Raw genomic sequence first — 15594 nt, forward strand, 5'->3', positions numbered from 1 at the left:
GCGGTGGTACCGTGGGCTCGACGGTAACTGAACTCGCTTTTAGCAGCTTGAGTGTGAATATAACGGCTTCAAAGTTGAGATTTATTAAAACAATTCAGCCTCTTGATCAACTTTAAGTTTGTGTGTGATCATAAACTGCAGTTTCGTACGTCAACAAACGGTGTCGAGCATCTTAAAGATGTTTCAGATCCGCTGTTGAACGACCTGGGTTTTTTTGGTGGAGTTTGGTTTGCTTTACGCATGCGCCAAAGTGAACCCCGCCCAAACCAAGCGGAGCAGAATCCGTCGGCTCAACGCGGTGAGCCGACCTCGCCTTTAAGAGCTCGAACTGAAGCCGCCGGGCTTTGTTCGCCTTTAAGTCCGAACCGACCTGGTGATGCGTCCGGCGGAGTCGACACGGGAGCTGGAGGAGGGACGGAAAAGGTAAAGCGGCCTCGCGGCGCGTTTTTCTGTTTGTTTTGACGTTCCTGTCAAAAATAAACATGTTGACTGTCCTCGCGCAGCAAGCAGCGAAGCGCGCGCGCGCGTGCGTGCGGGACAGTTAGCTTAGCTCCGTTAGCCTGCCTGGCCTTGTAAAGGGGGAAAAGCTGACGTCACTCACGGTAGCTTTTAACGTTATCTTTTATATCGACAGATTTAATAGTATTTTCTAACATATATCTACTTATATATATATATATATATATATATATATATATATATATATATATATATGTTGTTGTTGTTGTTGTTGCCGTGTTGTCGTCCCGGTGGTGACATGCCTTGGCTACCCTCCGGCTAAGTTAACTAACAGGCTTGTTTTAAAGTTAAAGGTGTTTCCGAAGCTATTAGTAGCTTCATAAGCTATTTGTAAAGCGAAGCTACTTGGAAGAGACGTGCAGTGAAATGTCCTGATTGCTCTTCAGCCTGCTCGTTGTTCGTGTCGAGTCTCTTCTGGACGGTTTGATATTCATTTGATCTGTAAAGCAGATGGTGAACCGTTTACTCCCTCAGGAGTCGTCGTTTTTCGGTTCATTTGAAGTGTTTTGGTACCTGAACAGGTGAGGTTGATCACTTCTTGTGTGTCGATATTAATTGAAGAAAAATAAAAAAATATATATATATTTTTTTTTTTAAACTCCACTTTCACCAACAGGAAACTCAATATTCACATCGCACCAAAGTCCATTCAAAATTTGGGCGATTTTAATGTTCCTGTCAAATTGATTGTGCTGCTCTCATCGCAGGAAAAAAAGCAACTGCAGAGTGAACATCGTGTGCTAATTATATTTTTTATTATTATTTATTTACAACGTCTGGCTTTAAAAGTCATTCATTATATTATTGTGAATTTATTTGTCATTTTTCAATCTTTTATTTAGTCGATATTTGTGACTGAAATATAAACAAGGTGAATATAGGTTTATCTTCAATAGTAAACAAATATTATGATTTTTTTTTTTTTTTTTTTTTTAATCAGACAAAACATTTATTTTTCACTTCTGTGCACTAAAAGTTAAACTGACCAATAAAGAAACCGCATTAATCAGTTGATCCACTCGGTCAGATTGAGGTTTTTTTTTATTTTTCTTGAGCAACACTTCAGATATTTTTGTAAATATATATAAAGCCAGCCGATATCACGAAGCTCAACAACAACGCTGATTGTTGGGATCTCTGGAGGTGTTTGTTTGAGGCAAAAGGAAATTTTAAAAAAATCCATTAGGTCTCACGATGTGAACCAGATATTTTTTTCTCAGTTAAGTCGTGGGGTTTCTTTTTAAGAAGCCTTAGTGGATCACGAGGCCGTGGAGGAATTTAGCTCTGGGCCACGTTTAATGCATCGTTATAATGAGCCTCTTGTTTTCCACTGAGTGTTTCTTTCTGTTTGTTTTTTTGGATTTCCTTTTGCCTTCTCACCCAGAAAAGGAAGAAGTTGGACTCTCGAAACCTCTGCGGAGGTCTTTTTGTCTGTTTGCATAAAGTTTAACGTTTCTAAACATCTACTGACGCTTGCAGGTGTTTGAACAGGAAAAGAAAAAAAAAAAAGGATGCAGGTGGTTTTTTTGCAACCAAAAAAACGTTCCTTTTTGTTTTTAGAGTTTACTTTCGTCTTAATAAAAAATACAAATAGACAGGACACTGAAAATGTCTGTCAGCAGGAAGTATATTGTTGTTTTAATTAGAGTACAATTAAGTGCAGAAAAATAATGCAAAATAAAAGAGGTAAAAAGGTACAAACGTGGCCTCAGATGAGCCGAATCAGTGTTTAGTTGTGATTTGAACTTCCTCTTTCGTCAGCAGGAAGACGGACGCGGTTGCGGTTTTGTTATAATTTCTGAAAACAGAAGGAAGTGAAGCAAGAAAGAATAAAAATCTGTTCTGTCATATCTGCGTTTCATCAGCATTGTTTCCTGTTTCATACTGAATCATCATCATCATCCTCCTCGAGGCTGAAACTAAGTTGTTTTAATTATCAGTTAATGGATTTTTCTTTTTGGTCTCTTAAATGCCCTAAAAAAAAAATCTTGTTTTGTCTGATCAGCTGTTAAAAACTCAAAGATATTCAATTTACAGTGTCATTAAACAAAGATATTTAACAACTCCTCACATTATTAAAAGACAGGAAACGGCACACGAATAGTTTTTTGTTTGATAAAAGCATTACTCAGGGTTTTTCCCCTTTTATGAGGCTTCAGGTGTTTTTTAAGCAGAATAAATATTACAATCATATTAAGAAACTACATTTTTCACAAATGTTTTTCCCTTTAAGTTTTTTTGGGGGTTGCTCACTTGCTCTTAACGTCTCAAAAATTTTACACAGATGTGGTAAAAAAAAAAAAAAAGGTCAAAACGTCCATCAATCACATAACAGCTGTAATCTTCAACTCATTGATTGATAAACAAAAACATTTCAGCTCCGAATTAGAAAAATAACTGAATGGAACCAGAACGAGAATCTGACTTCACTTACTGACGCTGTTTGTTTTGTTTTGCGTCTCGCAGGTGAAGTTTCGCCGCCTACCCGCCCGCCGCCCGGCGATGACATCACCGGTCCGCTCGCGCTGACCGCTTCCTCGATCGGCCGCGCGAGAGGGAGGCGACCCGGAAGGTGTTCGGCCCGGCTGGCATGCAGCGGCGGCGGCAGCGGCCCGGAGTCTCCAGGAGGCGGCGCTGCTGAGAGGCCCATCGCTCGTTTGCTGGGCGCGAGTCCGCCGGAGGGCGGCGGCCATGGACGACTTCACCACGCGGACGTACGGAACCGGCGACGTGGACGACTTCAACGCGCAGTCGTACGGAACCGGCGACGTGGACGACTTCACCGCGCGGACGTACGGCACCAGCGGCCTGGACGACTTCACCACGCGGACGTACGGCACCGGCGACGTGGACAACAGACCTCTGTTCGGGGAGACGTCGGCTCGGGTGGGAACCTCCTGCTGGAAGTCCGCGGGGCGACTGTGAACGCATCGCGTGTCTTTATTGATTATTTATTAGACTATTTTTACAGCTAAAATGAAAACAAGAAAAAAAAACTTTAAGTCTTGCGCCCTTTTTTTTTTTCTTTAGTTTTTCAGCCTCAAATTATATAAATTAATAATTGCAATGTTTTCTTTGAAAACAACAAAATCTTAACTTTCACTGATTTCTCAGCCAGAAACTGTCAAAATGGAAATTATCGTCTAGTTTACAAATTTCCGACGGTCGTTGAACTAATCGTTCCAGACCGATGAGCAGTTTTGCACATAAATGATGTTACAAATATCCAAACTAACTGTATAAATCGCTGTGGGATCATTTGAGTTTTATTCTGGTTTACGTTGATTTTGTACGAAGTGTCGTATTCAACTTTTCTTTCTCTCGCAGGATCGAATCATCAACATGGTCGTCGGGGGATTCACGTCGCTGGTGCTTCTCGTAAGTACACGAGAAGGTTTCTGTCGCCGCTCGTTTCAATTTCAAACGGAAATAAAAACCAACAAACAAAGTTTAAAGTTGTTGTTTTTTTTAAAGTTTAAAAACATCTCGTATCATTCGGAGAGAAAATAAGAGTTCTGACTTCTCACAGACGTGATAAACATCATTTAAACTCGGCGTGACGTCTACAAAACAGACGACCTCGTTATCTCTCGACGGCCTCTGGACATAAATCCATAAATCCACCAATAAATCGTAGAAAGATTAAAAAAAATAAATAACCGCAGAACACGTTTTTTCGATTTTGTCCGAAGTAATTCACGTGAAAGGAATCTGATCCAGAACCATCGTGTTCGGCTGCAGGACGCCGCGTCCTGTTTTCATATCTTCACGTATGTCAGAGCTTCGACTTCAGAAAATGAATTCGACGAGCTGCTTCAAGTTTCCTTCTTTCAAGTCCTTTTTTATAGTTTCCAGTAATCGGCAGCGATCGGTTTTAAACGTTGTGTTTACGCGTCTTATTTTAAAAGTGCATAATGCCGAGCACACAAAGAAGCCTTTTAATAATTCGTTTTATGATTCCTTAGTTATAGTTTCAGAGCGCCGGCCGGTCGGCGTTAAAAAGGAATGAAATCAGAGAAACGGCTGCGTCTAAATGTTTCGTTTAAAAATATCTTGGTCTGGAAAAAAAATAATTTGTATTTATTATTATTCTCTAAACTTAAGAAAGATTTTCAGGATTGTTTATTTATTTTTATTTTTTTGCAGGTGACCGTGATCGGATCCTTCGTTTTCCCCTCGTTGCCTCCGCGGCCGCTAAACGTCTTCTTCGCCGTGTGCATCCTGCTCACCTGCGGATCCACCATAGTGCTGGTATAACACACACACACACACACACACACACACACACAGACACACACACACACACACAGACAGACACACACACACACACACACACACACACACAGACACACACACACAGACACACACACACACACACACACACACAGACAGACACAGACACACACACACAGACAGACAGACACACACACACACACACAGACACACACACACACACACACACACACAGACAGACAGACACAGACACACACACACACAGACAGACAGACAGACACACACACACACACACACAGACACACACACACACACACACGCACGGATCGATCTTTGAATCTCTGATAGACTCATTCAGAATATCTTTGTTCTCGTTGTTTTGTAAAAAATCATGTGTACAGTTACCATGGTTACGGGTGTGAAATCGCCCATTTGTCTGAATCCTTTTTTTAAATTATTTTTTTATTGTGTTCCAGATATTCTGGTACCGGCAGGGCGATCTGGAGCCCAAATTCAGGAATCTCATCTACTACATGCTGGCGTCCATCGTGCTGCTGTGTCTATGTGCCAACCTCTACTTCCACGACGTCAGGTAAAGACGAGGAGGAGGAGGAGGAGGAGGAGGAAGAAGGAAGAAGAAGGGAAGACATGGCCTTGACGGACGGACAGACACACGGGTGGAAGGAGAGACGAGACGAGACGGATCACACGACCAAAAAAAAAAAAAACTTTGTAATTTCCAGGAGGGACGAAGACTGACGGGACGTTACGGTGCTGAATTATGCAAAAAAACAAACTCAAACCGCGTTAAAGGAATCACAACAGACCGACAAAGAGGCCGCAACTCTCCGGAGACGAACTGTCCAGGTGTGTTTTACCTGCACGGCATCGTGAGGTCGTATCCGATCCTCCGGCACCGAGGAGATGTGGACGCAACAATTAAAAGGAAAAATCTGCCCCAGGAATATAGTTGTAAGTTTGGCTCCTCTGAAACTCCAATTAAGCGTCTCGGGGACTCAAAATGGACAGCTGCCACCGGGGGGCGCCGGAGAGCTGAGGACGCAAATTTTGAAAATAAATACGTACTCATGTCATGTTACGTTTTAACATCGCGGCATGAAACGTAAAAAGATTTCGTCTGTCAATTTTCGTAAAAAAAAAAAAAAAAAAAAAAAAAAAAATCGGAAGAGAACGACGTTCCAGAAGTTGCCTGAGAAATTTCACAATTTACGTTTTCTTCGCTTATAAAATGAATCTTGTGATATTTGTCGGTGGATTCGTGGGTTCAATGCTAGCACGGGGTGTTAAGCGATAATTCGGCTTCTTTCACGAGGTAACGACAGTAACGGTGCATTCAGGGGGGGCCTCTAAATGTCAGGAAATGTCATCATCCTGTATGTAAATCAGCTGTTTTCTTAAAACGGGGCAGATTTTTCCTTTTAAACAGGATGGGAAGTTCTGAGCTTGTAAACGAAGCAGAAGGGGGCGGAGCCTCCTTCAGTCCTGTTAGACTGTAGCACAAAACTAGCCGGCAGCGACAGCAGGTGAACCAAGTTCTTTCTGCTCCTGCAGCTCGTCTGATCACCGCGCTTGGATTTAATTCATTTTCCGATCACGTAGCGCTAAGAGGATTTTTTTTAATTAGATTTAAATGCCGAATTACACTCGACTGCCAATTCTTGCACTAAGCGTGGCTGAACTGACATCTAAGCCACACACACACACACACAGGCACTCGAGCACACACACATACACACACACACACACACACGCACAGGCACTCGAGCACACGCACACACACACACACAGGCACTCGAGCACACGCGCACACACACATACACACACACACACAGGCACTCGAGCACACGCACACACACACACACACACAGGCGCTCGAGCACACACACACACACACACACACACACACACACAGGCACTCGAGCACACACACATACACACACACACACGCACAGGCACTCGAGCACACACACACACACACACACACACACACAGGCACTCGAGCACACACACACACACACACACACACACAGGCACTCGAGCACACGCACACACACACACACAGGCACTCGAGCACACGCGCACACACACACACACACACAGGCACTCGAGCACACGCACACACACACACACACACAGGCGCTCGAGCACACACACACACACACACACACACACACACACACAGGCACTCGAGCACACGCACACACACACACACACACACACAGGCGCTCGAGCACACACACACACACACACAGGCACTCGAGCACACACACACACACACACACAGGCACTCGAGCACACGCGCACACACACACACACACACACAGGCGCTCGAGCACACACACACACACACACACACACACACACTCACACATACACACACACACACACTCAGGCCAGCTGTAGCACCAATGAAAATGAATGAAGGCTTTTCTTGTAGCTTTTACTGCATAAATCTTGTCTGCCATTTAAAGTTTGCACTGCTGCCGGTAGCTTTAAGAAAAGTCACTTTGTTTTGCCGACTCAGACGTTTCACCGCGACCGGGAAAAAAACCACGGTCGGTGAAGAGACGAGTTTACAGCAGACAAACATGTCGCCTGTCGGGTTCTTCTGTGATTCGGTTGCACTGCGTTTTTCCTTCGTGAACCTGAAGGGGGCGCCGTTTTTTTTTTTTTTTTTTTTTTTTTGGCATAGCAGCGACATTAAATACCAAAAATTGACCAAATTACAGAGGACGACTTTCGGTCCCAAAAAAAAACAACCTTACATAATCCGATTCGTTTTATCAAATGAGAAAAAAAACAAAGAGGCCCAAATCAAACTTTATTAGTCAGATATGAAGGAAAACTTTTTATTCTGGATTTAAACTGTCAACAAATCTCGTCCGTGCAAAACGAGTCTGTCACTTGTTTCAGTTACTTCCTTTTTCTTTGGGGAATATTTTCAGCAACAACAACGGAGCTGAATAAGATATCAAATTTTAGATCCACACAGGACTCGATAACGTGACGTGATGACTGTTATTTTTTCGTTGACGATGATCTTGCGAGTCGCAGCTTTAAACCGCGTTATTTTGCTTTGTTTCGTATGTTTGTTTACGGACGACCTGCAGCGGAGCGCCAAAGTAAACAAGAGTCAATAAAGTCAAGAAACTTCCACAAGAAAACCACCGACCTCGCCACGACATTAGGATTGTCAAAGCCACGTGTTTTCTTTTTTTTTATTTAATACTTTATGGAATAAATAATTGTGTACCCAGACTGACTCCTCACTTTTGTTGTTTTTCAGCCGGGTGACCGAGAAAAGAAAAAAAAAAAAAAACGCGTAAAGTTTAATTCGGAATATTTGAAGCGATTTAAACGGAAAAATGAGCAAATGGTTTAAAAACGGACATTTAATCGTTTTCATCATTTTTTTTTTTTTTTTTTCATCGTTTTGCAGTTCGTGTTTTTTAACGTGTCTGAAAGTGGACGAACGGCAAAGATCACATCGAAATCTAAACGGAGCTTTTGATGATGAAAGTTTGTCCAAAACAACATGAAAACAACCTCGTCGTCAATTAAATAAAAGGAAGAAAACTAATTTAAATAGTTTATTTATTTTCATCATGATTTTGAACCTATAACAAAAGGACTCTCAGGAGTTTCCATCTTTGTGTTTCCATCATTATTTATATTTCACGGACTGAACCTAAACAGTCCGAGATGGCAGCTGCTGGGCTTCCTGAAGAAAAACCTGCAGGAGGCGGGACTTCGAGTCCGTGACTCCGCCCCTTCTCCAGACGGCCCAGTCCAGGAGTATTTTGGCTTCAAACAGTAGGAGACGTCTTTAAATACAGTCCTGTTTGAACGTTCGTCAGTTCACATTTTGTTCTGAAGAAAAGAGTCCGAAATCGGTTCCAGCCGTTAAAAAGTCTCTTTGGCACCGCGAGACGCTGCGTTCACGTTTCATCCAGCGGCTCAGAGCGAAGCTTCCAACGCTTCATTAAAAACCACCAGAGTCGGTTTGAGAAAAAAAAAAGTGCTCTCTTCCCGGTTTCCAAAAATAGGTGAGGAAGTCAGTAACTCACAGTTCCACAGTCGGGTTGGTGGAGACAGGAAACAGGAAGCAGCAGCGCCCTCCTGTGGTTCCCTCCGTCCGGATCAGTCGGAGCTGTCCTGGTTCTCCAGGATGGGATCTGAAGACGCAGAGAAAGAAAAGGAGTTCAGGTTTGTGGTTCTTTAGCTGCTTAACAGAAATAAATAAACAGTTGTTTACAGAGTAAAGTTCTTTTCTAATTCAGTTCGCAGCCCTTTGGGAACATTTTAACCGTAAACATCATTAGGAAAATGAGAAAACAGGGTTTTGATTACTCAAAATATTGAATAAAAAGATTTTATTTCAGTATTGATGCCAAAAAGTATCAGTTCTAATGTTACCTGTCAGCGTGCTGCTGATGTTGGGAGGAGACACAATCAGCACGGTGCTGCCAGACGGTATCCCAGAATGCACCGCTGGACCCTCAGCAGAGGGGGAACTCAGCGCCTGAAAAAAAAGTTACGCAACTTCATGTTAAACTCTGATTGGTGTTTCTATTATTTTGTCCACCCTGTTTATATCCACAAATAACAGAAACTAAATCTAGTAAAAACAAAATGTCATTAGTTTTGATTTTTTTTTTTTTTTAAGAAAGCTGTGAGATTTTCAAATTAAAAGCAGAAGAAAAAAACAGAAGGTTCCGTGTTTACACCTTGTCGGCAAAGCCGTCCGTCATTGGCTCCTGGGTTTCCGTGACGCCGCCGTCCGAGCCCCCCAGCAGACCGGCGGCGTTGAGCCGGTCCTCCTGGCTCCGAGACTCCGCCTCCACGACCAGCTGCGATTGGCCGAGGGGGTCGGAGGAGGCGGGGTCGGAGGTGACGGTCTGGATGATGACGCTGTCGCTGGAGCAGAGGCCGTCGGTCTGAGGCGGGAAAACACAAGTGACGATAAACAACACAACAACAAACAACAACAAACGAGAGGTGAGAAGCGGAGAACCGACCGACAGGCTGTGGAGGATGATGTGTTCGTGCGACGACGGCGACGAGCCGGTCGTCAGGGTGACCGTGCTGTTATTGGCCAGGCTGAGCGGCAGGCTCTGATTGGCTGTCGTCTGGAGGTAGTAGGTGCCCGGGGTGCCGGTGGGCTGCAGGTGGAAGGACTGAAGAAAAAGAAAAACGATTTTTACAGACGGGACGAAGAAACATCTGTTTCCTCCGTTACAGGAAACAACTTCCTGTTTACATCAACGTGAAGACACTGAAACCAAAAGAATGGACGTGGACGTTATGAGTCTCTTTGTGGTCGTTTTGTGTCTTTTTGTTGTTGTTTTGTGCCTCCATCTTTATTTTGTCTTATTATTGGTCATTTTATGTCCGTTTAAAGTAATTTCTCATCTCCGAGGTCATAAAGAAGTTATCTCACTGTAAACACATCATACGACATGATTTACAACATTATTCCTGTTTTCAGAGCTTTTATATGATGCAGTAAATAATAAAGTTTGTTTATGTTTTATCAGCCTGACTGATGATATATTTGTGTGTGTGTGTGTGTGTGTGTGTGTGTGTGTGTTGCGCTGACCGGCAGGATCTCGAAGGTCTGCAGCGCTCCGGTGTTCAGAGTGATGGTTTCACTGTCGCTGGCCGCAGCTGAAGGATCTGAAACACGCCGACGGGACTCGTTAAAACCAGATCAAACATCATTCTCTCTCCTCGGGATGCTTTTAAAACTCTCCGAGACTCTTTGTAGATATTTATGACACTTTTTTTTTTTTTTTTTGGTCTCTTTTTGGTCATTTTTGCGAGTCTCACCCAGGTGAGTGATCTGCAGCGGGATCTGGACGGGGATCTGCAGTGCGGCCACGGAGCTAGGGGCGGGGCTTCCGCCGCTCTCGTCCAACCGGGTGAGTCGGATCTGCAGCGAGGAGGAGGAGGGGGAGGGGCTCCCCGGACCGGACGCCGACTGCGACGACGCCATCAGCTCCTGGAGGCCCTTCAGGAGGACTGAGGACACACACACACACACACACACACACACACACACACACACACACACACACACACACACACACAAGAAGAAGAAACAGAAGAAGCAAAATTAGCAGAAGAAGCATAAGAAGGAAGTGTGTGTGTGTGTGTGTGTGTGTGTGTGTGTGTGTGTGTGTGTGTGTGTGTGTGTGTGTGTGTACCGCTGAAAGGGATCTCCTTGTGATTGGCTACTTGTCTCTTGATGCTCCACCACTTGGATCGAAGCCACTGAGGCGACCTGACGCTGCTCCACCCGCCGGCCAAGTCCTCCCATTTGATCTCGTTCTCATCCTCCACGTCCAGCTCCCAAATCCTGCAACACCACGTAACATGTTTATAACACACACACACACATACACACACACACACATACACACACACACACACACACACACACACACACACACACACACACACACACTCCACCTGCGTATGAGGTTCAGGTCGTCCTCCTTCGTCCACTCCGTCCCTCCGCTGTGTTTCCAGTTCAGGTAGTTCAGCCACTTGGACCGACACTGCTTCTCTGAGCGCGTGCGGACCTGGTCGGCGACCGTCGCCCAGGAGACGCCGCCCGTCACCGCCGAGCCCGGCGACACGCCCGCCATCTCATACACGACCTCGGCGAGCCGTCGCTCCTCCTCCTCGGTCCACTTACCTGGTTTATGAACAAAAATACAAAAAAATCAGCGCCGACGGGAGTTTACAGAGAATTCATCGACGTGATTAAACGATCATACGTGTTCTTCCGTCTCTGTACCCGTGTTACACGTGTCCTTCATCAGCCGGCAGCGGTCCTTGACGGACGAGGCGCTGCGCCCCAGAGCGGCTCCGATGGTCGCCCAGTCGTTCCCGTGTTTCTCCCGCAACCTTGAACGCAAATATCACGAGTCAGCATTTTTTTTCTTATTCAAACGAGCTATAACGTGATTTTTTTTTTTTAACACTACTCACGCTTTTAGCTTTTCTATCTCATCCGGTGTGTACCTGAAGAAAGAAAAAAAAAAAATTACTTCTGAAACTAATAATAATAAACGATAAAGTGTTTTCCCGCCTTTTTCTTCTTTGTTTTTTACTCACTTGCCGACATGGTTGCGGTTGTCGTACATTCGGAGGACTCGCCTGTAGACGGCGAACAGCGGGCGGTTCAGGCCCAACGCCACCGAGCGGTAGAAGTCCTTCCGCTCTTCTTTGGACATCTCGAAGATGATCTCGGCCGGGTTGTCGATGCCGCGGCCCTGACGACGAGTCGCACGGTTAAAAACGTCTCCAGACGCAGGAAAAAACTAAACAAGAGAGACGCTGGCGACAGGAAGTGACGTACCTTCACGTATCGGTCGATGTTGCTCATCAGGAGGTCGATCTCCTCTTTGGACCACATGCCCTGTTTCCACTTGTGACCTGAAGAAGAACTAAACATCAATAAAACAGCTTCACAGGCGCTGAAAGATCTCAGAGGAAGTAAATCTACTCTGTAGAGCGCTTTAAATGAAACACCTTGAAAACTTCTAAAACCAGTCTGAAACCAGTTTTAAAAAAAACAGTCTGAAACCAGTTTAAAAAAAAACAGTCTGAAACCAGTTAAAAAAAAAACAGTCTGAAACCAGTTTAAAAAAAAACAGTCTGAAACCAGTTAAAAAAAAAACAGTCTGAAACCAGTTTTAAAAAAAACAGTCTGAAATCAGTTAAAAAAAAGTCTGAAACCAGTTTAAAACAGTCTGAAACCAGTTAAAAAAAAGTCTGAAACCAGTTAAAAACCAGTCTGAAACCAGTTTAAAACAGTCTGAAACCAGTTAAAAAAACAGTCTGAAACCAGTTTAAAACCGGTCTGAAACCAGTCTGAAACCAGTTAAAAAAACAGTCTGAAACCAGTTTAAAACCAGTCTGAAACCAGTTTAAAGCCAGTCTGAAAATAGTCTAAAAAAAATCAAGTCCAAATTTAAGTCTAAAACAAATCTTGAAAAGGTTCAAAACCAGTCCAAGACCAAGTCTGAAACTAGTTTGGAACCAGTCTGAAACCAGTTAGATACCTCACAGTACGGAGGAGAATACTTCAGTGTTAAAGGTAAATATTGATCTGATTTTGTTTTACTTCCCTTTAAATGAGCATTAAGTGAACTTGTCTCCGGCGGCGGTTCGGTACCTTTGTTAGCCAGCGTGTCTTTGTCCTCTTTGGTGGTGAACCAGGCCTGACTGACGGGGGTCACGTCCGTCTTCTGGTTGGGGGACAGAGAGTCTTCGTCCTCGTGCAAAATCTTAAAACAACACAACGACATCGTTTTAAGATTCCGCAAAAAAAAAATAAAAATAAAAAAATAAAAAACTTTAGGAGGGCGGAGCTTCACTCTGACCTGAATCTGAGCCACGCCCTCCTCAGAGAGATCGCCGTCCGCCGTCGCCGTCATTGTCACCTCGAAGCTCTCGTCGTTCTCCGACACTGAGGACGAAAAAAAACCACAAAAAAACCTCTTACGTTACAACAAACTGAGGTGACGAAGTCGGCGATTTAAAAAACACAAAAGACGTCTCACTGGGTAACGTGACGACGGAAAACTCTTCCGATTCTTCTGTGGAGAGTCGCAGCTTCTTCTGGAGCGGCTCCGAGTCCTCATCTGAAAACACACACACACACACACACACACACACACACACACACACACACACACACAATTATTCATAAGAAATAAACATTTCATATTTAACAATATTCAATATGGGATTTAACCGAGGAAAAATGTAACATCTTTAAAACCTGTTTAATCAGTCGTCTGATTTCTTATGAATATTTACTGGATGACTTGAAGGACTTTACTTTGTTAATAACATTTAAAAAGGAAATAAAAGACCCACCGTTGGCGGGGCAGTGCAGGATGATGCTTCCATCGCTGTCCTGAGTCAGCGTGACGGACTTCACGGTTTCTAACGCGGCGGCGTCTCCGTCTTCTTCTGCTGCTGAACTCATCCTGAAGACAGACAGAACAGGTGTGTGTGTGAGAGACAACAACAGGTGACACAAATTGTTTAAAAAAAAAAAAAAGAAAAAAAAAAAGCACAACTGGCAAATGAAGCATCTGAAACATCTGCTTCGAAATGTTAAATGCAACTTGTCGTTATTTTTTTATCATTGATTAATCACTAGATGGAATTTAAATTGTTGAAAATTTGTTTACCAGCACTTATAATAGAAATGAGCAGGATACTTAAAATATATTTATTCAATTTTAAGATTACTGCATGGTTGAATTTATTTAAAAAATATCTTTACTAATTGTTTTTAAAAAATAATAAGTACTATACTTACTCTATATAAGTACTATAAGTTATATCATTGCTGTTTGGTATGGAGACATTGCACTGGTGAAATGCTACACAATTTTATATTTTTTAGATCAACACCAAACTGCCTTGTAAAATAGGCACATTTAAAGAAAAACTGCGTTTGAGCTGATACTTTAACTCCCACAATCAATATGTGACATTTTACTGATCAATAGATTGAACTGGTAAACTCGGGTGATAATTTATCTCCATTAATATGTGAATACAGTAAATATATATATTTAATGATCTTAAACAGCTTGCTTGTCGCCCTCCACTTTGTCCAGGTGGAAACAAAAGTTGTGAATAATTAGGTGGTAGTTTGGTCATTATTTTTGGTAATAATATGCAGTGATTGTTGGACAGTCGAGCCGAATTGTAGGCTGGGTCACTTTTGAAAGGTTTCACTTCAAAGTTCAAATCAGAAGTGAGTTCATTGTTCGGCAACACGCAAGAAGTCCTTCTTCCTTCTTTTTTTAATGGAGTTTGGCGGACGGTGTCGTGCGTCGTTCAATTTTAAACACAAACAAACAAACAAACAAACAAACAAAACGCTGCAGATTCTGCGCAAAGACGGACGCTTGATTTATGCACAAGTTAAGACCGATGTAACAAAACAAAAAAAAACCTCGACGTGCAGAAGCAGTCACGTAGTTTGGAGGGAAGCTGCCTTTACAATGAGACTCGATGCTAACCATTAGCATGCTGCAAGCTACCCAGCTGAAATGAAAGACGTAAAAATCTCCGGCGCCATGTTTAGTCAGCGAGGCTGAAGCTTGCGGCGTCTTTCACGGTGTCCTCGCTTCGTCCTCGGGGGTTTTCCGTGGCGTTATTTCTATGTTTCCCGCTCCGAGCTCCCTCCGCGCTTCGACTACCGAACAGAAACTGAATTTTACTTTTGATTTGGCTACTTACTTCCTGTTTTTGGTCCGGGGACTTGCGAGTTACCAGGATGGAGGTAAAGTACCAGGATGGACGTAAAGTACCAGGATGGACGTAAAGTACCGGGATGGACGTAAAGTACCAGGATGGACGTAAAGTACCAGGATGGAGGCTGCGGCCGGTCCGCGGGGTTGGCGGGGGGGTTGCCAGATTTGAGCTTTTATCCGTAAAACTGTTCTCAAAGTCTCGAATTAATTTATTATATAAAACATTGAAGAAGATGGAACCCAATAAATATTTAAAATAATTATTTTGTCGTTTCTGAATTGATCAATTAAGAATTGTAGCATTTGTTTTTATATAATTGTAAATTGATTATATTTGGGTTGTTTTTTTTGGAGAAGGGGGCTGTTGGTCAAGCAAAAAAATATTAAGATGTAGTTGAAAGCTCTGAAGAAAAAGTACTAAGAGGGCTGTTTGTTGTAAAAAATAAATAATTATCGAATCCAAAACATTTTCATTTACGGGTAAAAAATTTTTAATAAATCTGGCAACCATCCGTGTCCGACGTAAAAATGT

General features: G+C 43.2%; 2 protein-coding genes across 6 annotated transcripts; one reads left to right on the forward strand and one right to left on the reverse strand.

The window, feature by feature from the left end:
* Nucleotides 1-313: 313 nt before the first annotated feature.
* Nucleotides 314-8031, forward strand: tmem243b (transmembrane protein 243, mitochondrial b). Of its 3 annotated transcripts, none has more exons than XM_069174404.1 (5): nt 314-423; nt 2986-3405; nt 3847-3897; nt 4666-4770; nt 5229-8031. In XM_069174404.1, the coding sequence occupies exons 2-5, from the start codon at nt 3211-3213 to the stop codon at nt 5346-5348; spliced, it is 471 nt and encodes a 156-aa protein (XP_069030505.1). In that variant the 5' UTR covers nt 314-423; nt 2986-3210; the 3' UTR covers nt 5349-8031. The 3 variants fall into 3 exon arrangements, with proteins under 3 accessions (XP_069030505.1, XP_069030520.1, XP_069030513.1); XM_069174419.1 differs by lacking the exon at nt 314-423 and adding an exon at nt 519-602; XM_069174412.1 differs by lacking the exon at nt 314-423 and adding an exon at nt 783-1040.
* A 319-nt stretch (nt 8032-8350) lies between these two features.
* dmtf1 (cyclin D binding myb-like transcription factor 1) lies at nt 8351-15110 on the reverse strand. Of its 3 annotated transcripts, none has more exons than XM_069174383.1 (17): nt 15049-15110; nt 13666-13778; nt 13347-13427; nt 13167-13252; nt 12959-13070; nt 12140-12216; nt 11896-12053; nt 11770-11802; nt 11576-11685; nt 11245-11473; nt 10980-11131; nt 10603-10794; nt 10373-10449; nt 9792-9950; nt 9501-9710; nt 9190-9295; nt 8351-8948 (listed from the first exon to the last, which is right to left on the reverse strand). In XM_069174383.1, exons 2-17 carry the CDS (start codon nt 13775-13777, stop codon nt 8914-8916), a joined length of 1929 nt encoding a protein of 642 aa, XP_069030484.1. In that variant the 5' UTR covers nt 13778; nt 15049-15110; the 3' UTR covers nt 8351-8913. The 3 variants fall into 3 exon arrangements, with proteins under 3 accessions (XP_069030484.1, XP_069030477.1, XP_069030493.1); XM_069174376.1 differs by lacking the exon at nt 15049-15110 and adding an exon at nt 14829-15041; XM_069174392.1 differs by lacking the exon at nt 15049-15110 and adding an exon at nt 14762-14779.
* Nucleotides 15111-15594: the final 484 nt, after the last annotated feature.

This window comes from Embiotoca jacksoni, unplaced genomic scaffold (genome assembly GCF_022577435.1).
Source record: "Embiotoca jacksoni isolate LCO1_2020_lvr unplaced genomic scaffold, fEmbJac1.0.p SCAF_102, whole genome shotgun sequence".
NCBI lineage: Eukaryota > Metazoa > Chordata > Actinopteri > Embiotocidae > Embiotoca > Embiotoca jacksoni.

Coding starts and splice junctions, on each gene's coding strand:
- tmem243b (XM_069174404.1), top strand. CDS start 3,211: ATGGACGACTTCACCACGCGGACGTACGGAACCGGCGACGTGGACGAC. Junction 3,898..4,665: donor TCACGTCGCTGGTGCTTCTC/GTAAGTACACGA, acceptor ATTTTTTTGCAG/GTGACCGTGATCGGATCCTT. Junction 4,771..5,228: donor GCGGATCCACCATAGTGCTG/GTATAACACACA, acceptor ATTGTGTTCCAG/ATATTCTGGTACCGGCAGGG.
- dmtf1 (XM_069174383.1), bottom strand. CDS start 13,777: ATGAGTTCAGCAGCAGAAGAAGACGGAGACGCCGCCGCGTTAGAAACC. Junction 9,951..10,372: donor AGACCTTCGAGATCCTGCCG/GTCAGCGCAACA, acceptor CTTTTTCTTCAG/TCCTTCCACCTGCAGCCCAC. Junction 9,711..9,791: donor TCATCCTCCACAGCCTGTCG/GTCGGTTCTCCG, acceptor TTCCCGCCTCAG/ACCGACGGCCTCTGCTCCAG.